Here is a 22,153-nt window from a genome sequence, read left to right on the forward strand (position 1 = left end):
GAGTGGGGAAGGAGCAGGCCATGTCCATTTGAAGGCCAACACCCCAAAATCTGTGGCAGACCAAATAAAATAGTTCCGCAGGCCAGGCTGCATGTTTGACACCAAGTTTAACTACATGGATTATTTCAAGACCAAACTGCACAGAACTTTATAGCATTAATTAATGCACCATTAAATGAAAGATCCAGTTCCATTAGACAGAGCTATATCTGGGTTCAATCCTCACAATATTATCTTCATTGTACATGAGGTGTTCAGATAACATGCTCAAATAGGACCCTTCAACATATTAAGGATTAGCACTCAGTTCTAATCATTTTAGCTTAAAATAATGTTAAAATTTCAGGGGTGGCCTTGCTAGTTGACAAACAGCTCAAACCGAAGTGACACAGTGGAAGAAGGCTGTTTTAGAAACCCAATGGTTTAATTCCCAAACAGTCTAACGGGACCTAAAAGTAACTGTGGGCAGGATTCTTTTGTTTGTTTCTAGCCTAAACTTCAGCCTTCACGTTTCCTCTTCCAGCCTCCTCTAAATAAGCATATACTTTAGTTTCATTTAAGAACTACCATAAAGAAACACTGAAGAAACTGCTCTAGTAAGCTTCAAGTTACTTTAAAGCTAGTAAGTTATTTACGTGATTCTAAGCCAAGTTCTTCCTTCTCACCAAAAGATCCCAGTGTGGCAGAAATCCAGCTTGCTGTATGCTCTCAGTTCGCCGGTGAAATGTATGCATTCTCTCTCACATTGCCTCATATGGCAATCAAAGGAGGATGATCATCATTGAGCATTAGCAAAGCTTTACATCTGATGTGTAAGGTCTACATATGGAACCCAGCACAATCAAGTGAGCTACAATTGCCCTATTAAGTCATCCACAACTCTGCACATAATCACAATAAATATAACTTTAATAAATGAAAAGTAGTATTTTCTAAACACATCGTCAGAAGAAGTCAGTCACCACATTGAATTTTGTCCAAAAGACACTTCTTTATTTTATCTAAGGTAAATTATGCCATGAATTCATAGGGAATTGGTTCCAGCAGCTCTGGCTCTTTACCGTTGGTTCTCACAAAGTGTGCTTCTCTGGGTGGGGCAGGCTATAATAAAAAAAGTATATTAATGTGGTAACACTGGAGAAACTAGTTCCCATGGAAACCAGTTCCCATTCCATCACAGCTGCACTGCCATTTAAGACCTCATGAAAAAAGAAACTATTAAAATCAAAAACCATTTCCAAATCTTGGTACTAGCAAAATTATGTCCAGTTGCCTTTCACTCCAACAACAATGGTCTCTGATCCTAAAACTGATTTTTTTCTGTAGATATCTAATTCACATATGAAAATAGTGCTATTAAATTTTTCTTGGAGCTCTGAAAGCAACACAGCTATATACTTCTTTCCTGCAAAGGTCTCCCACTATATACCCTCAGACACTGAAAGTATATTTAAAGTTTCTTCCAGTTAGCATAAGAAACCATTAGTTGATTTGCACCCAACTTTTAATACTGCCTCAGGGAATCAGACAATCACCTCTCCCCCCACTATAGAAGTAGTTTCTAGACTGCAAGCGTAACAGGGGTACTACTAATTCAGATGACAATAAACATGGTACCTGGCGTTTTAGTTCAACCCAAGTGCCCTTTTCCTTTGCTTCCTTCTTCTTCCTTTCATTTTCCTTCACACGCTGCAGGAAGCTGTCTCTGCTTTTGGAATGTTTAATATGCTCAATGCGCACATTAATTTTCTTGGCAAGAATCTTGCCCCTGAAAGAATAAGTTTTTTTTAATTGACTGTACTTCCAAAAACATTAATACAAGTTGCATGATGCAGCTTTTACACTAAAATAAACAATTCCAGAAAGCAGTACTATACACAAATTTTCCTTAAAACAGCTGTTTCCTAAGACACACTGAACTATATAAAGGTAGTGAATTAAATGCAAGTATAGCAAAGCATATTAGCACATGGCTACCTGTTCTGATGTTTAAGGAATAAGACTCCCAAGACAAGGGATTTTCTACCTCGCAAGTGAACGGGGATACTTGTCCATCATTACTGAAAACCACTATTTGAGGAACAAACTACATATCCTACTGACTACACAGCCTTACGCCCCATTGAGTAAATTTAAAACATTATTTTTCAAATTAATTCAGTAAAAATACACTAAGTCATTGAAGCCTCATTTTACATAATTCTGATTGACACGTTGCTCAGAAGAGTCAAAGCTGTTTCCTCTGACAGGATCCAAGTTAAACAATACTTGTTTACCTGGGTTTTAAAAGGACTTTTGTTTTACCCCCCTTGAATGACCAATGAAGACGAGATGTCTGACTGGCAAAGTGAAAGAGGGGAAGTCACTACTGATCAATTAACAAAATCAAGTTTCATGTGAATAATGACTGAGATACTTACTTAACCTGCTTGTTTACAATAATGCCTACAGCATGCTGTGTAATATTATAGACCCGTCCAGTCTTGCCATGGTAGCATTTGTGAGGCATGCCTTGCTGAACAGTACCCATGCCCTGTTGGAAGAAAAAGACTGCCAGAATAAGAATCCTAAAACAGAGTAAAAACTATTGTATTCTACAGGTTAAAACTGAGTATGGAATAGAAACCTGTAAAAACCAAATAATTTTTAAGTATGGCAGATTTTTCTCCAAAAAGCTTTATTAATGGAGAAACACGGAATGAACTAAGAGTGGTTTATCAAGTTATCTTTATTTTATTGGTGTCCTGGGAAATGCACTAGCCACATTTTAAAACTAAAAAAATTTCTATGACAATACTGGTTTGCTTTCAGTGCCGGTGAAATGATTTGCTCATTTTGCTCTAACTAGAGCAATCATAGGAGACAGTCATCCTCAAGCCCCAGAATGTCAAGAAAGTAACAGATCGGGAACAGGGCAATTTGCTACCACGCTCAATTTAGAATGATTTGGTCTTTCTCTGGTTTGCTTTTTGTCAGAAGACCAGACTTCGTAAAAGAGAGAGGCAAGCCGAGAGATGGATGGATGAACTGAATCTGCACAGAGAATTTTATTTCATTTTTAATTACGCTACAGTGCAAAACATACCTTAATGTCCACAATATCACCCTTCTTGTAGATTCGCATGTAAGTGGCCAGAGGGACAACTCCTATGGAATGAAACACAGCAAATGGTCTTACAAGAGAACCACACTGTTACTAGAAGCAAGTGTTCAGTAAATACTAAACACCACTAATACATTTTCACCTTGGTGTGAGGACCAAATCATGTTTTCACATGAAAACCTGCAATTTAAGCAATAACGGCCAAGTGACAAGTTACAGCATAAACTGACCATTAAGGTAGAAAAGTAAACCACACTGCATTAAAGTTTGGTTGCTCATGAGGAAATAAAAAAAAATACCTGCTGCCTATTAACAAAAGCAGTCTGAGCTCCACTAATCTAACACACCAGTGGTGCCAGCATGTCCTTCCATTTTTGCACTAAAAATCAGCTCAAGTTTAAAACTTATTTTGCTTACATTTTCACGTTGTTGAAAGACAACAAGCTATTATCTGCTAGACACACTTTCACATCGACCCTGCCCTTCTTCAGTTTGTACCCAAATGCTAGACCAATGTCTCCCAACTACACAGGTGAGATAGAGATATAAATAAAATCTTGGCCCCTATAAAGACAGTGCACACACCAACAAATACAAATTTTAGTTTTGTTAGGTCTCTGCACAAACAGGATGGTTTTCATTTTTTTTTTTTAGGGTCTGAAGAAACCTCAACAGATCACGCAGTCTGATCCCCTGCCCTGGGCAGGAAAGAGCCCTGGCGCCTGACGACCCCAGCCAGGTGCTTGTCTAATTAGGTTTTAGCCTAACTCTCGATGGAAGTGGCTGGTACAGGGCCACAACGTGGTGCATAACCTGGCCCCAGGAGCCGGCTGAGGGGCAGGAGGCCAGACCCCTGCCCGGCCTGCTGGGCTCCCCTCACATCTAGCAGCAGGCGGTAGCAATCAGCGCTGCCGCCGGATGTCCAGGCCTGCGGGAGCCGCCGGCTGCAGGAGGCCCCGTCCGGCGCCACTCACCATGCTTGCGGAAGGGCCTGGAGAACATGTAGCGGGTCCCGCGCCTCTTGCCCTTGGTGTTCGTCATCCTGGCGAGTCACTGCGGGGACGAGAGTGTGGCAGCGTGAGCGGGGCCGGGCGCTCCTGCTTCCCCGGGGAAGAGCCCGCGGCCGCCAGACCCGGGCCCAACTCGCCGAGGCCCTCCCGGCGCCGCCGCCCCCAACCCCCGCCCACGTGTGGCGGCTCCTCCCGGCCCCGGCCCCAGCCCCAGCCCCAGCCCCGCGGCCCCGGAGCCGCTCCCCCCACACTGCCCCCGGCCCGGCGAGACCACGCGGCGCCCCGCGCACCTCCAAAATGGCGGCTCGGGCCGAAAGAGGGGAGGCGGGGCCTGGGCCGCCCTTAACACGGGGGCTTCGGCGGGGTTGCCCGGCTCCCGCCTGACTGCAAAGCCACGAGATGGACGCCTCGAGCGTTGGGGGCTTCGCACGGTCGGCCGGCGGGGGCGTGCCCAGCCCGCGGCGCCTGAGCTGCGGGTGGAGACTTGCCGCGGGCAGGCAGCCGTGCGGACACCCAAGGACAAGAGGGGAGGAACCTCGAGGGTCACGTGACAGTGAGAGGTGCCGGTGCGGGCTGGGCAGGAAGATGCGCTGCCGCCGCCTTCCGCTCTGTGCCGCCCCCAGCCTGGCGGGGGTGGGGGGACGCCGTGTAATGACGTGTGTACCCGTCTGTAGCGCGCGCCGCGGCACACGGTGGGGGCGGGCAGGGCAGAGCTGTGTCCTGCACAGGGGGCTGTTGACCTCAACGTGCTCACACTGGCGCCCCCACCCCCAAACTGTTCCCAGCAATTGCTGCGGGCTGGAGCTGGGACCCATTGACTTCCTTCCTCGCAGCCCCGCTTCCTTGCAAAGCCGCACTGAGCCAGCGACCCGAGGGACTCGCAGCTCTCCTTTCCGAGGCGATCACATTTCCATTGCTTTTCACGCGAATCAGGACAGGTGCACGTTATCGTCCTGTGGCCAAGCTCCATCTCAGCAGTTTGGCCTTCCTCTTACAGCGGATTTCACCAGGCCGGTGGTGGATGGTCTGTGTGCACTGGGAGCCTTCTCCCAAACGCATGAACTACACGTGCCACTGGCAGCTGGAGGGGCATGGCGGCGCTGGTGGCAGCAGTAAGCGGGGAGCTCCTCCAGATGCTGCTGGTGCTGTCAGCAACAGGCTGGGGAGGAGAGAGGGGGTGGCGAGCACACACCAGGGGTCAGCGACCACCTGCAGATGCTGCCAACAGCATTGGCGGCAGCCAGCGGTGATTGCTGGCTGCCCACAGACACGGCCGCAGTGTTGTTGCGGTGGGGGGGAAGGGGGGCGGTGGCAATGTTAGCAGTGGCTATTTGTAGGGGTTGTACCACCACATTCATGGTGCACATGCGCCCCCTACGTATCGCTAATGCCCAAACATGATTTTTGTCATGTGGACACAGGAAAAATGGAAGGTGGACAACTGCCCTGAGAACCCATGCCATGACCAGATGGTCTTTTTCAACTGTTGCATAGTTTTTTCTCCCTGGGGTGCAGTTTTTGGCTCAGGTGCACAATAGGGTGTCTCCCCCCTCTTTCTAGTACATCTCAACCCCAGGACGTCCATTGTTTCTAAAGTGGAGCCTTATATTAGTGACTTGATGGTTCAAAGGAAAGGGTAACATGAATAGCTAGTTGTTCACTAACAGCAAACAGGGAAGTTCCTACAATCCGTAGGTCTCATGTGGTTCTCGAGCCTGAAACCTGCCAATTGCCGAGACAAATGTCCAAACCAAAGGGTGACCATATGGGACGATAGGAAATCTTGGATGCTGCCTCTGACCCACCTCCAAGTGGGTGGTGCTGCTGCAGACAGAGGCAGAGTGGCATGGTGTGCCAGGCAGGGGGGCAGCAGCAGTGCCTGCCTGCCAATCTGGTGCCCCATGGCACTCTGCCTCCCTGCTGGACCGTGCCCCGCACCCTGTGATTCTGGGACTGACTTCAGTTTTCGCCAACCCGCTGGGTCCAGCGTATGAAATCCAGGACTGTCCTGGCCAAACAAGGACACAGTCACCCACCAATGCATCATTTTATCCCTGTTAGGAAGAAACCTATTCCTTTGCCAGTCATAGTCCATGGATTTCTACCAACTGACCTGGCAGGGGAAATTCCATGACCAAGGTGATGCAATTAAAATAGCACTGCGCAGTGGAGTGCTGCACCCTTGTCTGCTTGCGGACAGGACTCCCTACGAAAGCTTCATAGTTAGCTTACCACTGGCCAGCTTCCAGTGGGAGGATCTTGGCTACATGTTGACTGTATGGAAATGGGAGACTCCTCCCTAGCTGCTTCTGTGGCCATGTGGCTAAGGGCAAGCGAAACTTGGGGGCATCTGAACCCCAAGCCTCCAGGCTTGGGCTTGCACATAGGATGCTTGCCAAAGGATTTGGAAGTATCTGAAACCCCAGGCTGGGGTGGACGATACTTGCTGACAGCAGGGCCACATATGGTTGAAATGATTAAACAGATTAAATGGTTTAAATGATTCAAACGGATTTGGACCTGATCTGGCTAATTTGACCTGAGACATGAAAAAATTTCCTTAAAAAAAAGCACAACAAAAAAAACAACAAAAACAACTCCCCCCCCCCCCCAACTTTATGTATGTTAAAATTGACCTTCAGCCTTGAAAAATCATTGCATTTTGTGGCAACATTGCTTTCCAATAGGCTGTCATTTTTTTTATGGTAGTACAACACTGTGCCTTTGGTGGAGAAGCTTGTTCAGGTGGATTCATTAAAAAAGTGAAACAGAAGATGTAAATCTTTCAAGGAATGTAATTTCAAGATATAAATAGAACCAATGCAACAGCTCTTATGAGCTCTATGAGACTAGGTCCCAAAAGGAAAGGCTGAAAAGGAGGTTAAAAGTTTTCACAACAACCTCAGGAATAGATTGTGCCAAGTGGTTGTGGTCATTATCTTCAGGCTTTTCATTGTCTCTATGGAATCACATCTAGAAGTTTTTACCTGTTTACTGCCCAAGAATTTGTTACATACCAGATCTGAGCGTGAAAATGAGAATGCATGAACCTTCTACTATTGGCTATCAGTTGTAGGCGAGCAAAATTTAAATTGATTTCTTGGGGGTGTAATTACAACCTGAAAAACACCATAAAAACCAAATGGGAGAAACCTTCAGCAGGAAGAAGGAAAGGCCACAATCAGCCTATTTCATTTGGTTTCATAATCTGCAATTTTATGTGACAAATGACTTTACTATGCAATGCAAAGAGCAGCTAAGTGAAAAGTCTTAATATAGCACCAAGTTGTTTGCTAAATTATATCCAAATAATGTCTGAACTTATCTTGTGAGCATTGTCCCAAAATTGTTGGCGGAACTCATTGTTTTTGTGCATCCTAAACATGAGAGCAGCTGAGAATAACAGTGGGATGGATGCTAGATGTCTGTAGGCAGAAGACGTGAGTCAAAACGGAGCCTCCCTCTCTTAAGCTAAACGGTAAGAACATTACAAAACTTGTCTCAGCTGCAAGTTGATGTTTGTATGTAAAAATAGATAGTCACAAACAAAAAGAAATTCTCATTTGTTACACTTACGTGGCAGTGTTGTGGCTAGGAAGCAGAAGAACTCACAGTGCACTGAGTTATACCGGCTGAATGACTTTTGCCACTATTGTTGTGTTGCATTGTGATACTTAGGTTTAGATCTTCTATATTTTTAACTATCACAACTCTTTTTTAAAATCTGCTTTTAATGTTTCTAGGTAGCAGACATGGATCTGCAGGACCAGCCACAAACATGGTCAAATATTGGCTCTAAAATAAGCATACAGGAACATGTCACTACAAACTACATTTTCATGGTGGAAATTGCCTTCTCAGCAGTGTTTTGGAGGGTAGGGGTATTGGCAGCAGGGATATGAGCTGCAGTGGAAATAGGGAGCAAAAGCTAAAGGCTAAATGCTGCAAGATCTTTACCAATCAAAGGGAACATGCAGTTTTAGAAAGCAGAACAAGCTTTTTTCTCTGAAGTAATTTCTTCTCAGCAAGGACAAATACACTTCCCTACCTCAAACAGAAAAGAATGAGGGAAAAACATTCTATCTTGAAACTCACTGAATTTCCACACACCCAGCATGAGGCTATAACTTGTGCAGGGGAGCGTGGGAAGGCCAGCTTCATGAGTGAAACAAAACTCAATGGAAGAAATTTGGGATTTGAATCTCCAATAAGCCAAGGCAGAGGTCCAAAGGAGGACCTACGATATGAAGAAAAAATGTTGGGAAGACAAGGCTAAGGAGATTCAACATCTTGCTGACAACCATAATATGCGTGGTTTCTTCAGTGCCACCAAAACCATCTACAGTCTGAGTGCTCAGGGACCAACCCCTTTGAGACCTAAGAATGAAGGAGACTTGATCAAGAAAAGGGGAGCCATTAATGCCCATTGGAAGGAGCATTTTGAAGACCTTCTCAAGTGACACCATGCTGTTGATGAAAGTCTTCTCAACTCCGTCCTGCAACACCCAGTCAGAGATGAGCTCGGAATCCCTGCAACCCTTGACGAAGTGAGGAAAGCCATCAAGCAGATGAAGAATGACTAGGCATCTGAAGTGGATGGAGTCCCTGTGGAAATCTTCAAGCAGGGGAGAGAAGAGCACACATTACAGCTTTATGCCCTCATCTTAAGGATCTGGAATGATGAGGAAATCCCAGATGACCTCAGGGTGCCATTACTGTGACAGTCTTCAAGAAAGGAGGCAAGTCTTACTGGAAAGTACAGAGGGATTTCCTTGCTGTCTGCCACAGGAAAGATCATTATGAGAACTCTCCTGAACCATCTCCTTCAACTTGCTGAAGGGCTCTTCCTGAAATCTCAGTGTGGGCTTAGGGCATCAAGAGGCACACACAACTGACATGATCTTCACAGCTCACTAGCTGCAGAAGAAATGCCAGGAACAACATAAGCTTCTCTATATGGCCTTCCTTGACCTCACAAAAGCTTTTGACTCTGTCAGCCAAGAAGTGTTGTGGATGATCCTTCTGAAGTCCGGATGCCCACTGAAATTTGTCACCATTCTCTGCCTGCTCCATGCCAGTATACAAGTGGTGGTTCTCAGTAATGGATCTATCGCAGAACCCTCTGCAGTTAAAACAGGAGTTAAGCATCATCACTCCACCACTCTTCTCAATATTCCTTACCACGATGTTACATCTGACCACCAACAAGCTGCCAGCCAGAGTGGAGCTAAGCTATGAAATGGATGGTAAGGTGTTTAATCTCAGCCAACTCCGAGCCAAAACCAAGACCTCCGTGACCTCAGTCATTGAGCTCCAGTATGCTGATGGTGCTGTAGTGTGTGCTTACTTGGAAGTAGACCTTCAGGCAATCATCAACATCTTTACTGAGGCATTCAAGAAAATAGGACTGACCTTTAACATTCAGAAGACTAAGGTCCTCCACCAACCAGCTCCTAATGAACAGTCCATAGCTCTGGTAATCAAGATCCATGGTGAGACTCTGGAGAACATTGACTGTTTCCCATATCTTGGAAGCCATCTCTCTCAGAAGGCTGACATGAACAAAGAAATGCAACATTGCCTCAAATGTGCAAGTGTAGCCTTTGGCCACCTAAAGAAATGGGTATTCAAAGATTGCAACATCAGATCCAAAACCAAACTTATGGTTTATCAAACAGTCATGATCCCACCTTGTACGGAGCTGAGACATCGTACAGGAGACATCTAAAGTTGTTAGAAAAATATCATCAACACTGCCTGTGGAAGATTCTCCAAATCCAGTGGGAAGACAGATGCACCAATGTTAGTGTCTTCCTGCAAGCAAACACCACAAGTACTGAGGCAATGATCATCCAAAATCAACTTCATTGGGCCACCCATGTCATCTAGATGTATGACTCCAGACTCCCAAAGCAAGTTTTTTTTCTCTCAGCTCAACCAAGGGATACACTCAAGAAGAGGGCAGAGAAATCATGTCAGGGATGTCCTCAAGGCTAACTTAAAAAAAATGCAACATTGATGTCAACTCATGGGAGACTAGCACCCCAGGACAACCCTAAATTCTGCAAGGATTTCAGTACTTTGAAACCTCATAACAACAGCAGGAGATGGAAAAGTAGGAATGGCAGAAACAGCATGTTGGTGGACCAAATCAAGAATCCAGCGCCACCCACTCCACACAGAAACACATGTCTGAGCTGCAGTACAGTCTGTCAAAGTTCTACAAAGAAAGACCTGTATTGGGTCAGGAGGAGTTTGAACATAAAACCCTGGGATTCCAATGAGTTGTGTATCTGGAAAACCAGATTACACTCAAAAGTCTTGATTGCTTTACCAATAACTATCTTGGAAGCTGTGGCTTCTTGGGTTTTAGATTGCAGCCTATCATTAGTCTAGCATCTGGGATGCTTTTGTTAGTAATTGCATAGCAGAGGCTGGTGGTCAAGGTGGAAGAGGTTGATGCCAGAGAAAGCAATCCATCTGTGAGGGCCCATCACAAGCAGTAGAGAAAGAGAAAGAATTTTGATTAGGAGTAGTTGGTCTTGGGGATAGGCATTGCCCCATCAAAACCACCCATTCTCACTAAGAGGTTCTAGACCCAGGACTTATTAGCTTCTTCTTTGGTGATGGTTTTTGTTTTTTTATTTGTTTTTTTGCTCCCTGTCTACAGAAGCAGCTTGGCCCATAGGTTTCTTCAAAGAATAAATTAAACTAAGATAATTTGGTGTTCATAGGATCATAGCAAAGTAGGTCTAGAAGGGACTTCCGAAGGTCATCTAGTCCAGCCCCAGGCAAGCGTCCATCTAACCTGCTCTTGACAACTTCCAAGTGTTGGGTACTACCACACAACCTCTTGCTAACTTTTTTAATGTACAGTGATCCTTGGCTCACTCCTGATTCAAAGGACCAAATGGTGAACACTAAGATCTAGAGCATTTGGATTTGATTATTCCACAGGGTTATTGAGAGATGCTATAAATGAATATTTGCAAAGTGTTTTGAAGTCAAGAAAGATCTATTTTAATTGAACTATGAAAGTGCATATCAACCATACTGAATTGTCACAAGCAGGGTGCCATTTGAGCAAGCTCATGCCATCTTAAAGAATGGGCTCTTTTTGTAGACTGTCATCCTGTGTTCCAGAATCCTAATATTTCACTTTTAGTATTCCTGAAATGAAACAATTGAATTTGTCAAGCTGGATTCACAAGAAGACTTGTGTGCCATTCACAAAATGGAGAAAGTAATGTCCCACTTACATTCAATTAGTTACAGCATGTAGGGGGGCTTGGTTCAAACACACTTTATCTTAACTTGGAGCAAGAGCTGAACGCAGATCTCCTACCTCCCAATTCAGTGCTGTAACGTATTTTGGAGTGGATCTATCTCAATCTGTCTTGTTGAGGTGTTCTGTTCTGCATAAATTATTAATTGTCTGTTAAGCCAGTGAGTAAGAATGGCAATGATGCCTAATGGATAGGGGACCTCATGGAGAATGGGCTCCTGGGTGGCAGTCCTTGCTCTAGCGGACATTTAAGCATTTTTACAAGGCATTCTATACATTTTATCCAGAGTTTTGAGGAAGATCCAAGTTCAAGAAGCTCAGCAGAAGCTCATGTGAAATGGATGGGAATCAAGCCCAGGAAACCTGACAGAGCCTCTACACCTCAAAGCCTGTAAGCCTCAGAAGCCCATTGAAACATTCAGACCCCACCAAGGGGGAGCCAGTCTCATGGAGCTTAGGCGAGCACATATGATTGATTATATTTGTAGGGCTATTCAGTCTAAGTGGCATTGCCATTTCTTGGCTCTGCTTTGTGGGGCTTGTGCTGTGGTAGAGTCTGGAAGACTAGTGCTTCACCCTGCCCCTCCCTCTTGTCACAACCCAAGGGTGTGATTTTGTGTGCGCGCGCTTCGGCACTGCTAAATTATTTCCCGCCACGAGGAGCTTTCTTTGCAGGGTGCATTTCTCAGTTGCAAAGAGAAAACCCCGGTGCAAAGGAGTTCCCGCCACCCGCATGCAAATTTGTGTTCCACTATTGGCCAGTTCTTAATTATTCCCACGTGGCGGCTAGCGATTGGCTTGCTAGCCGTATAAGAGGCTTGAGCGGTTTCCGTCCAAGTTGGAGGACTCCACAACCATCTGGAGGAGGAGGACTTCACATCTCGTGAAGAACTCTAAGCGCTGCAGAGCCTAACGGACCCAGTGTGTACCTTAAGAAGGCTATAGGGGTCTGATCAACCTCTGGCCTCTCCCCATTGCCAAGCGCGATCCCTCGACGAACCCCTTCCCTGCGTGCAAGTTCCACGGGGCCTAGCAAACTTTGTGTGAGAGTATCCAGAGCTCTTCTCCAAGTTGTTTTCTTCGGTTGACACGACAGGCTCGCATTTTTAGAGCCTTCAGCCGGCTTGGGCTAGAGTTTGCGAGTTTAGAACTCTTGTCCGCTTTTCTTCTTTCCTATCTGTAACTGCAACTCAAGCAAGTTTTCCTGCCTGCACCGCGACCATCTACGGTGTAAGTAAAATAATCTTTAATCGACCGCTACGCGTCCGTGCCTAATTCTAGCCCGCCAGCCTGCATTCCCCGACCTGCGTGCCAGGGCTGCTGGCCACAGCCCGCCGCGCGCCCCCGAGGGCCTCAGACCGCTCCCGGCCCGCACATGGCGACAAGGATGGGATCAGGGGAAGGCACGCTGGAGCTAGAATTAGTTAAGAACTGCCCTTGGTGCAGTGGAAAATGCCAAGTAGAAAACTTTATGGAACTGGAGGCGCATATCGCTTACCACCAGGCGGGCGGAACAGGTGAGAGGTTTATCAGCGGACGCCTTTCGCTGAAGGGAGAAGAGGGAGCTTCCGAAGACGGAGCCCTGAGAGAGAGGGAAGTGTATCTGCACCCCACGGCATTCGGGTGTATAATGGGTGATGAGCGGGTCCTGTTCAGGCCCCTCGACACTGTGTCCCTCGCCAGAGTCAACCTGGCGGGTGCGGTGAACCCAACCCTCACCCGGGAGTGTGCCCGTTGCCTAAGATGTGCTTGGGAGAGCGAAGAACCGGTGCCGATCGACCGGTTCGCCCCCTTTATGCTGGCATCTAGATTAAGGGGTTGCGAGCTTCCATCCAAGCTCCACGAAGATCTGGAGACGGAGGAACGCGCCACGGATGAGAGGGTGGCCCCACAATACGACAAGGGGGGAGTGCTAACTGCAACTTTTCGCACTGTAACCGATTTGATGCAGAAGAATTTAAGTTTGAAAGCCCAGCTGCGTATGGCCTTTCAAGCGGTCAAAGAAGCGGCTGCAAAAAAGAATCCTGAAACGCCACGACAAGATGGCGCTGAGCAAGATGGAGACCGCGTGGAAGAACTGGAAGAGAAGGGTGGAGCTTCGGAGGAACCCGCGAGAGTTCGGCTGGCGACTCCACCCACCGACGCAGCGTCGCTTCCGGCGACCCCGCCCACCAACGCAGCGTCGCTTCCGGCAACCACGCCTTCATGCCGACGGAAGGGAGAATCGAGCGGAGGAGTGCATCCGCCCCTCCTGCCTGAAGTAATAACAGCAATGACTCCCGCAGTAGTAGTTCAGCCTGTAACAACATCGACTCCCGAAAGAGCAGCTCGTCCTGTAACAACGATCAACCCAGTGACTGATGCACAAGATGCCGCCACCAGTCACATTCATGCTTGGACGGAGTTACAGGAGCTGTACAGAGAATCTGAAATTGAATCTGACGAGGCTATAGTCTCATGGCTGGAACTCATGTCCATTGAGTTTGAGCTTGACTAACCGCCCTATTGTGTGTGGAAACTTTGTAAATATTTTGTTATACATTAACTTATTTTTTGAGAGTTTTGTTCACAGATCCGGAATTCAAAGTGCGTGGCGAAGAGAAGCCCCAAGAAGGATAACATCATCGGAAGAAGTGAAAGCTTGACACGCGACTTCGCCATGACGCCCACTGAAGCCCTGATCGTGCAGTTCTTTGTTGTGAATCTGATTATGTGTATATGTATTTGTGCTGGTTATTATTTGATTCGCTCCCTAGAGGACGAACTTCTTATGTTAGCGAATTTTGTGTTTACCCGTTTAGTTCAACAACCCGTGGTAAGAGCTCTCGATAACCCAAGTGACGAGCGTGTGGTTTAATTCAGCTGTGCCTTCAGCAAGGGGGGATGTCACAACCCAAGGATGTGATTTTGTGTGCGCGCGCTTCGGCACTGCTAAATTATTTCCCGCCACGAGGAGCTTTCTTTGCAGGGTGCATTTCTCAGTTGCAAAGAGAAAACCCCGGTGCAAAGGAGTTCCCGCCACCCGCATGCAAATTTGTGTCCCACTATTGGCCAGTTCTAAATTATTCCCACATGGCGGCTAGCGATTGGCTTGCTAGCCGTATAAGAGGCTTGAGCGGTTTCCGTCCAAGTTGGAGGACTCCACAACCATCTGGAGGAGGAGGACTTCACGTCTCGTGAAGAACTCTAAGCGCTGCAGAGCCTAACGGACCCAGTGTGTACCTTAAGAAGGCTATAGGGGTCTGATCAACCTCTGGTCTCTCCCCATCGCCGAGCGCGATCCCTCGACGAACCCCTTCCCTGCGCGCAAGTTCCACGGGGCCTAGCAAACTTTGTGTGAGTGTATCCAGAGCTCTTCTCCAAGTTGTTTTCTTCGGTTGACACGACAGGCTCGCATTTTTAGAGCCTTCAGCCGGCTTGGGCTAGAGTTTGCGAGTTTAGAACTCTTGTCCGCTTTTCTTCTTTCCTATCTGTAACTGCAACTCAAGCAAGTTTTCCTGCCTGCACCGCGACCATCTACGGTGTAAGTAAAATAATCTTTAATCGACCGCTACGCGTCCGTGCCTAATTCTAGTCCGCTGGCCTGCATTCCTCGACCCGCGTGCCAGGGCTGCTGGCCACAGCCCGCCACGCGCCCCCAAGGGCCTCGGACTGCTCCCAGCCCGCACACCTCTCACCCCCAATTCCAGCTTGGATTATATGACTGTGTCATCACCATCTTTTTCCCTTCCATTTTTTGCTTCTTTATGGAAATTCTTGTATCTCTACTTAGACTGTCTGTTTCAAGGCGCATTTTTATTCATTTCTGTGAATTCTCACATGTTTGGATGCCTAAAAATAAAGAAAAGAAAGAAGAACTTTTGAATTAACAGGAAATTAAAGTACCACTGTTTCATCCAAAAAGCAGTAAACAGGAAATACATTTCTGTATATGACTATCAAGATGAATACCATAACTGAGTTTAATTGCTAGCTAGCCATTTCTTGAAGAGAGAGGAATCAAAAGTAGAGACAAAGCACATTTGAGATAAATAAAAAAGATAAAAAGGCTATTAGACCACGTATCTCAACGCTGTCCAGAAAAATCTTGTTTTAAAAAAGTATTAATGAAACTATACATTTAATTTATGCTATTTATGAATACATTGGTAATACAAAATTTCCTAAGAGGCACTACAGTTAAAATGAAGCTGAACAAAATACCTTTTTCAGCATGTCTACCAAGAGGATAATCTTTGATCATGTCAGATAAAAATCAGGAACATGAAAATATTTCCTTGCATTCATTCAAATGTAAATTTTTTAAGAAGTGGCATTCTACTTTATTAGAGAGTTTGTCTGTGTCTGTTGAAGAAATGATCAGACTCAGTAATAGCTGAGTTAATAGCTCATTTACATCTTAATTTTTACATTATTGTTGAGGTATTAAACACAGAGCCCTTTAAATATAAGGGCCCTGTGGTTGGAGTCTTTTGCTTGTTTGTAACTTACTGACTGGAGACTGGGGAATAATTGCCTGATCCTACATCCATAGTGTCATAGTCCACTGGGGCATCTTGCCTAGTGGGCAGAGCTGGAGACAGAGATTGCAGGGGTGGAGGTGAGAAGCCAAGAGTCAGGAACCAAATACAAAGCCAGGGGACTAATCAGAATCAAGGATCAGGAAGCAAGCCGAGGTCAAGCCAAAGTCCGAGGGGCTGGATGCACAAAGGGTCAGGAACCATGGACTGATCTAGGCTTGCCACAGCAGAACTGTTGACTGGCCTGCAGACCCAGGGCCCCAGCTGCTGTTAAATGGACAGGCAGCGCTCCAGTAGTCAATCAGGATCCTTCTTCTCCTAAACAAAGGCAGAGTTCATTAGCTGGGGCTTACTGCAGAAGTAGCTGCTGCCGTACTGGGTCCAGGCTGGTCTGCCTGATCAGTGTCCCTGACAACCTCCCCGCTTCATTTTACTATCAAGGTGTGGCTGCTGAGGTAGCAGAGGAGACCCTGAGAGGCCAAAGTGGGCAACCAGGGCAGGGTTAAGGTGGCCACTAGTAGGTGTCACAGCTGCCCCCAGTGCCTGTCTTACACAAAGGATTAGGGCTCAGCTAACCCTGGTTTAGGTTCAGCTAGCCCAGTTAATCAGACTGAAGGGCAGGAGCCCCACTTAGCTTTAGCCTTGCACATAGAATGGTAAAGCTCCCATTGACTTCAGTGGTACAGGATCAGGTCTTAAATCCTGCTACTCTTCTTCAGAGAAAACTTCCATGTATTTGAGTAGTTTTGACTGAATAAGGAATAAAATAAAGCAGGGATGGGCCTTGAAACATTCAGAATTAGTTTGGTAGAAGGAAAATAAATGTACTTATGGAACAATCTTTCGTTATTTTGTGCTAAAGATGCCCTCCTGCTATAATCACTAAAATAACATTTCCTCCTGAAATAAAGAGAGGGAAAAACAAATATGGGAAATAAGGAATGTGTTATTCTTTTCAGTAATGCATTGAGACTCTGTACATAGTTATATATTAGAATTACATAGCACAAGAACAAGAGCCTGCTGTAAGCTGCAGTCTACCACTGACTGATCTGCCTTCTCCAGTTCAGAGTTTTGCCTTCAAAATTGGAGGAAGACTCTAGGTTTTGGCATCCTTACTCGGTATTTCCAAACCAAACATTAAAAAAGCATTATCCAGACTGCAACGTTCAGAAGACTGTTATTTTAAAATAATTCATTTGAGGTTCTTTGTATTAGCTTTGTGGTTTTGGAGCTTTTCACAGTTTACCTAGATCACATTTTCAAGCTTTTCTCTGCAATCATTTGAGTTAGAAATTTTCTTTTTAAAAATGAAAGGTGATATTCTTAAATCACAATAACTTGTCTCTAGGGTTTGCAGCTTTAACTAAAGCATCAAATATCATGAGAATTGAGATAAAACAGTGAAAATTGACAATACTGTAATATCCCATTCTTTTCAAAACAATGACAATTGCTGCACACATGGAGACAAAAGGGAGTGAAGTAACTATGGATTGAAGAGAGATAAAAGGTGAGAACTGATAGAGAATTCCAGAGCACAGATACTGTATCTTCCGTACCTAACATTTTCCATCTGTAAAATGGGAATAATAGTATATAGCTATTCCTGTGGGCTGTTTTACAGAAGTCATTAATTTTTGTACAGTGAGATACTTGAATAGAAGTATGCAGTGTGTCACTATAGCAACTGTTTATGGAACAAATCCTGAAGTCCTTAGGCCAAATTTTCTTTAATGGTATTGCTAATCCTAGGGCTTCAAACATCAAGAATTAGGCTTCCTTCAATCATAATGTTTAAAAATATTTCTGAGGTTTTTTTAAAGCAACAGTGTTTGCACTTTTTTGTATATGTCTTTTGGTTTCATAGGGTGCATCCAGACAAGTGTGCATGTCTCTTGCAGCATCTCAAAGCCCTTTGAGATGCTGCAAGAGGCACATGGGGAAACAAAAAAAAATTCCCCATGCTGCAAATTTGCGGCATGAGGGCAAAATTAGACCCCTGGATATCCAGGGGTCAAAAAATACACCGGGCAAAAAAAGCGAGGCAGGGCACAGTCCAGGACCGTGCCCTGAGGCAACCAAAGGCTCGGGTCCTCCACAGAGATGCTCTGGTAGCTACCCAGAGTGTCTCTATGGCTGGTTCTCACCCCAGTGCTGAAGTGCATTGCCTGCCCATGCAGGGCAGACTGTGCCAGCCGCAGGGAGCTGGACCCGGGCTTTGTGCCAGTAAGTAAGGGGTAGCACCTTGGACCCAGCTGGAGGTGGCTGACCTCCTTGCCGTTTGGGGCCAGGAGGACATGCTTTGACAGTGTAAAGAAGGCCACCACACTGGGAACATCTTCCGGGCGACAGCTGCTCAGATGGTCAGGCAGGGGGCACACATGGCAGTAGTGCTACACAAAGGCCAACTCTGCAGTCACAGCCCACTGGCAGCTGGCTGTGCAGTCCCCATCTGGGTCTGGTAGGTGCGCAGCCTTGGGGCCACATGCTGTCACAGGTGGCAGCAGGTCACAAGCAGGCAGCAGCCCCCACTGCCAGGCTGCTGCAGTGGTAGAGGGTGCAGGCAACTCTCAGGGCTGCTTCAGCAGTCCAGCTAGCACAAGGGGTAGTGTCCCCAGGTACCAGTTGGCTGGGCCTCAGAAGCTTCTGAGAGTAAGTAGCCCTGAGCTTTTTGGCCCCAGGCTCTAGCTCCCCCTGGCTGCAAATCCAGGAGGAGCCAGGCAGGGTTATTTTGCCCCAACTTGCACCACACCAAAACGCATGTCTGGGCATGTGCACTGAGGCAAAAAGCCCCGGCTCAAATTTGCACCATTTCTATTTGAGCTGCTGCAAACGTACATGCCTGCATGTGTGGATACGCCCATAGTATTTTTCGTTTGCATCTTCAAGCCTTTCTTTACTACCACAAGACATATTTTTTTCTAATTAAAACTGAGATTCACAGCATCAGGAAAAATCTCAAGAAACCTTAAAATTCAGCTTTATTATATAATTGTTCAGCCTCTTCTTTTTATACAGATATGAATCTTGGACACTGACAAAGAGAAATGGAAAAAGGCTGCAAGTATTTGAAAACAAAGGGCTAAGGAAATATTTGGTGCAGTACAAGAAAACAGATATGGAGGAAAAGATGATCAAAAGCTTGTGGACCATTCCAAAAGCCCTGGTGAAATAAGAGAGCAGAGAATTAAAACAGCAGGATCTATCATAAGAACCAATGAGAGAAGGCATGTGAGGCAGCAATGATTGGAAGGTAACATAAAAACGGATGTGGAAGGGATAGGCAAAGGTGTGACAAGGTGGAAGGAGATTGCACAAGATGGGAAGAGATGGAAACTCACACAGGCCTTTCCATGCAGGCCTGAAGGCCTGCATGACCAGACAGAGAGAAAACTGAGCATTTTTTATAACCACAACTAGCCAAGACCTGATGACTTAATAAGCATTCCAAATATTGTGAGACTGATGAGACTGTTATGAGCGACTGATAATGTGAGAATTTGGCCTAAGTAATGGCACCAGAAGAACTCAGCCAAGATTTCAAGATTTGGCATTCTCGTACATGATCCCTGATCTTCCATAACATACACAGTTCTCAGTGAATTTACTTTTTAATGGTGAATTTGTAGTTAGCATCAGGCATATTTTTGTAGAGAAAAATAAATGATAAATAATAACCAGATGGAACTATTTAACTGCCCATCTGCAAGTATGGAGGGGAACTACTGTTTTTCAGTGTATAAATCTTCCAAGAGAGGAAAGCAACATAATGATACTTCTGTTTTATTGACAACAAAAATGGCATTGTTTAAGAACTGATTGCAACACGAGCATGAACAATAGCTTTATAATCAAAACAAAATACTGCTGTGATTTATGATTAAATCAATGCAAAAATAGTAAACTAAACTGTGAGACATAAGCTTTTACTTAATCTGCAGAGTTATCTCCAGTATTTTTCCAGCTCCCATTGATTACTTATAATAGATCTATCTGTCTATCTAGGCTGTCAAACGATTAAAAAAATTAATTGCAACTAATCATGAGATAAAAAAATAGTTGTGATTAATCACAATTTTAATCCTGCAGTTAAACAATAATAGAATCCCAATTTATTATAAATATTTTTGGATGTATGCACATGTACACAAACCCTAGACAGTTCCCAAGACCTGGCCCTCCAACTCCTACCCCCAAAAACAGTTACCTGCATCCAGCTGCTGAGTCGACTCCCAGTGTGTGTGGGTGTGGGTGTGTGCGTGCACACCCCAGCAGCAGCGAGAGGGGAGGGGCTGCTTTTCCCCCAGCATCTGCAGCGATTAATACATGTTAAAAAAATTAATGCAAAAACAAATTAACATGTTATTTGTGTATGTTAACTGTGATTAACTGACAGCCCTAATATATATTATACATATATAACTGCCTGCTATACTGCAGGGCACTATATACATTTCTGTTCTACTTCCTGTGGACATTCTTGGTGGTGACTGTCCAGGTTGTATCAAGGAACAGAAATGTAAGAATTCTATATTTACTTGGATATAAGAATAGGTTTTTTCCCCCCTCAATCAACATGGGGGGGGGGAAGCCCTTCATCTTACATTTACACACACACACAAAAATTAAATATACTGTCTATCATTAAACTTCTGCCAAAGCTAGTATGTGCTCAGTAACAGAAACCAGCTAGAAAGTTGATTAAATGCAGTCAACACTGAGCATGATTATAAAACACATGGGCCATCTGGCACAAACATACTGATGGGGAGCTACCACAAGGATATGTCAGTGTAACCCATCTGAATAAGATGTATGGTAGTGCCCGCTACACTCAGTCTCCCTCAGCACGGACTTTGTCATTCCTCTCTTTTGCCACATATAGAATCTGATTGCTTCATTTACTAGAATATAAAACAACGCCCCCAATAATTAGATTATATGTCTAATAGATATAGGTTCGAGGTTTGCCTTGAATTTCTTCCTCCCACTGTTACAACAGATACAATAAATCTGGGAGGGTCAGGTAGCCAGCCCCGTTTTCCTTTGCCCACCAATTTCTTTTCCCTATAGTCTCTTCCTTAATGTCAGACCCTACTCTCCATGAGAACATGGAAGTGAGAAGCAAATTTGAATCTACTGAGCTAGAAATAAACATTCCAGTAGTAACTTGCATATAGGAAAATTACTACAGGTACCCATAGACTTAGTTCATCCAGAATTGCTGCACTTTACCTCTTCTGAAACTGCTGCAAGTTTTAGCTCAGGTACTTCATAAACACACTTTTAAGCAGCACTTCAGTACCTACTTGAATATAGTACAAACTATGTTTTTTTATTTATGAAAATATCCAAATTCCATTTAAGCTCTTTCTTCCTTTTCCCTCCCCTTCCCATTTAAAAAATATAGTTAAATATGTATCCTGTTCCTGGAAACATAAACTCTTCTCTGACTTATTCTCTTGTTTCTTTTAAGTATTCTACTTTTTAGATCATATCAGTACAGGAACTTTCCCCATCCCCTTTATGTATACGATCCAGTTTTCCATGCATCTTTTTTTTTTGTATCTTTCTTTCCTTAGGATATATCCACAAACATCAGGACCCATTTCTCTTTCTGCCAGACTTTGTGTACTTCTTCCCCTCTTCCCAGTCCCTCCATAGGTACATGTTTACCCTGCATAAGCCTAGCTTTAAGCACTGTTTGACAGACCACTCAACTCTTTTGAAGACCAGCAGGTTTCTTACAGTCCACAACACATTTTTAAAACTGATTACCATGCCAGTCTCTTCCTTTGTGACCCCCAGAAGTACACACACATGCTTCTCTATATTGCATAGGCTGCCTTCCATGCTGGGGGGAACACCAATCCTATATAGGCAACCCCTGCTTAGCGCTCTTAATTGGTTCCTGGAAAACCGAGCGCTAAGTGAAATGAGCATTAAATGAAACCGAAAGTATCTGACGATCCAAGATGGTGACTGCGAGCTTTGTAACAAAACTCTCTGAGCGCTAAGTACAATTAAGTATCAATTTAAAATGAGTGTTATAGAGAAATAGCACTAAGCAGAACAGTGTTAAGTGGGGGTTGCCTGTATAGAAAATCATTGGCAAGATCACAGCTAGGGTTAGCTCAGCTAGAGGGATTCCCTCTAGGGTTAGCTTCTGTCTATTCCAGAGTGCCAACTTTTGCTTGACCTACACAGTAGTTTTTTGCCACACTTCCTTCTT

The 22,153-nt window shown here is 45.0% G+C and overlaps 2 protein-coding genes and 2 non-coding genes across 5 annotated transcripts; 1 reads left to right on the forward strand and 3 right to left on the reverse strand.

Annotated features, from left to right (window-relative positions):
• Positions 1–971: 971 nt before the first annotated feature.
• RPL21 (ribosomal protein L21) lies at positions 972–4,494 on the reverse strand. The gene is made up of 6 exons (XM_006267755.4): positions 4,404–4,494; positions 4,078–4,156; positions 3,086–3,147; positions 2,421–2,533; positions 1,618–1,768; positions 972–1,101 (listed from the first exon to the last, which is right to left on the reverse strand). The coding sequence occupies exons 2-6, from the start codon at positions 4,142–4,144 to the stop codon at positions 1,012–1,014; spliced, it is 483 nt and encodes a 160-aa protein (XP_006267817.1). The 5' UTR covers positions 4,145–4,156; positions 4,404–4,494; the 3' UTR covers positions 972–1,011.
• Positions 2,232–2,361, reverse strand: LOC132248057 (small nucleolar RNA SNORA27). The gene has a single exon (XR_009459412.1). It is a non-coding gene; the product is annotated as a small nucleolar RNA SNORA27 (small nucleolar RNA).
• Positions 2,803–2,879, reverse strand: LOC132248030 (small nucleolar RNA SNORD102). Its single transcript, XR_009459385.1, has one exon. It is a non-coding gene; the product is annotated as a small nucleolar RNA SNORD102 (small nucleolar RNA).
• A 106-nt stretch (positions 4,495–4,600) lies between the features above and the next one.
• Positions 4,601–14,946, forward strand: LOC132247665 (uncharacterized). 2 transcript variants are annotated; one of them, XM_059720262.1, is made up of 2 exons: positions 4,601–4,769; positions 7,857–14,946. In XM_059720262.1, the coding sequence occupies exon 2, from the start codon at positions 12,774–12,776 to the stop codon at positions 13,893–13,895; it is 1,122 nt and encodes a 373-aa protein (XP_059576245.1). In that variant the 5' UTR covers positions 4,601–4,769; positions 7,857–12,773; the 3' UTR covers positions 13,896–14,946. The 2 variants fall into 2 exon arrangements, with proteins under 2 accessions (XP_059576245.1, XP_059576242.1); XM_059720259.1 differs by lacking the exon at positions 4,601–4,769 and adding an exon at positions 4,779–7,591.
• The last annotated feature ends 7,207 nt before the right edge of the window (positions 14,947–22,153 follow it).

The sequence above is a fragment of the Alligator mississippiensis genome, chromosome 1 (assembly GCF_030867095.1).
Source record: "Alligator mississippiensis isolate rAllMis1 chromosome 1, rAllMis1, whole genome shotgun sequence".
Classification (NCBI taxonomy): domain Eukaryota; kingdom Metazoa; phylum Chordata; order Crocodylia; family Alligatoridae; genus Alligator; species Alligator mississippiensis.

What these genes read in the sequence shown, in the direction of transcription:
- RPL21 (XM_006267755.4), bottom strand. Translation starts at nt 4,144, where the DNA reads ATGACGAACACCAAGGGCAAGAGGCGCGGGACCCGCTACATGTTCTCC. An exon ending in CAGGCCCTTCCGCAAGCATG is followed by an intron (nt 3,148 to 4,077) that starts GTGAGTGGCGCC and finishes TTCATTCCATAG; the next exon opens with GAGTTGTCCCTCTGGCCACT. An exon ending in GGGTTGAACTAAAACGCCAG is followed by an intron (nt 1,102 to 1,617) that starts GTACCATGTTTA and finishes TTTTTATTATAG; the next exon opens with CCTGCCCCACCCAGAGAAGC.
- LOC132247665 (XM_059720262.1), top strand. Translation starts at nt 12,774, where the DNA reads ATGGCGACAAGGATGGGATCAGGGGAAGGCACGCTGGAGCTAGAATTA.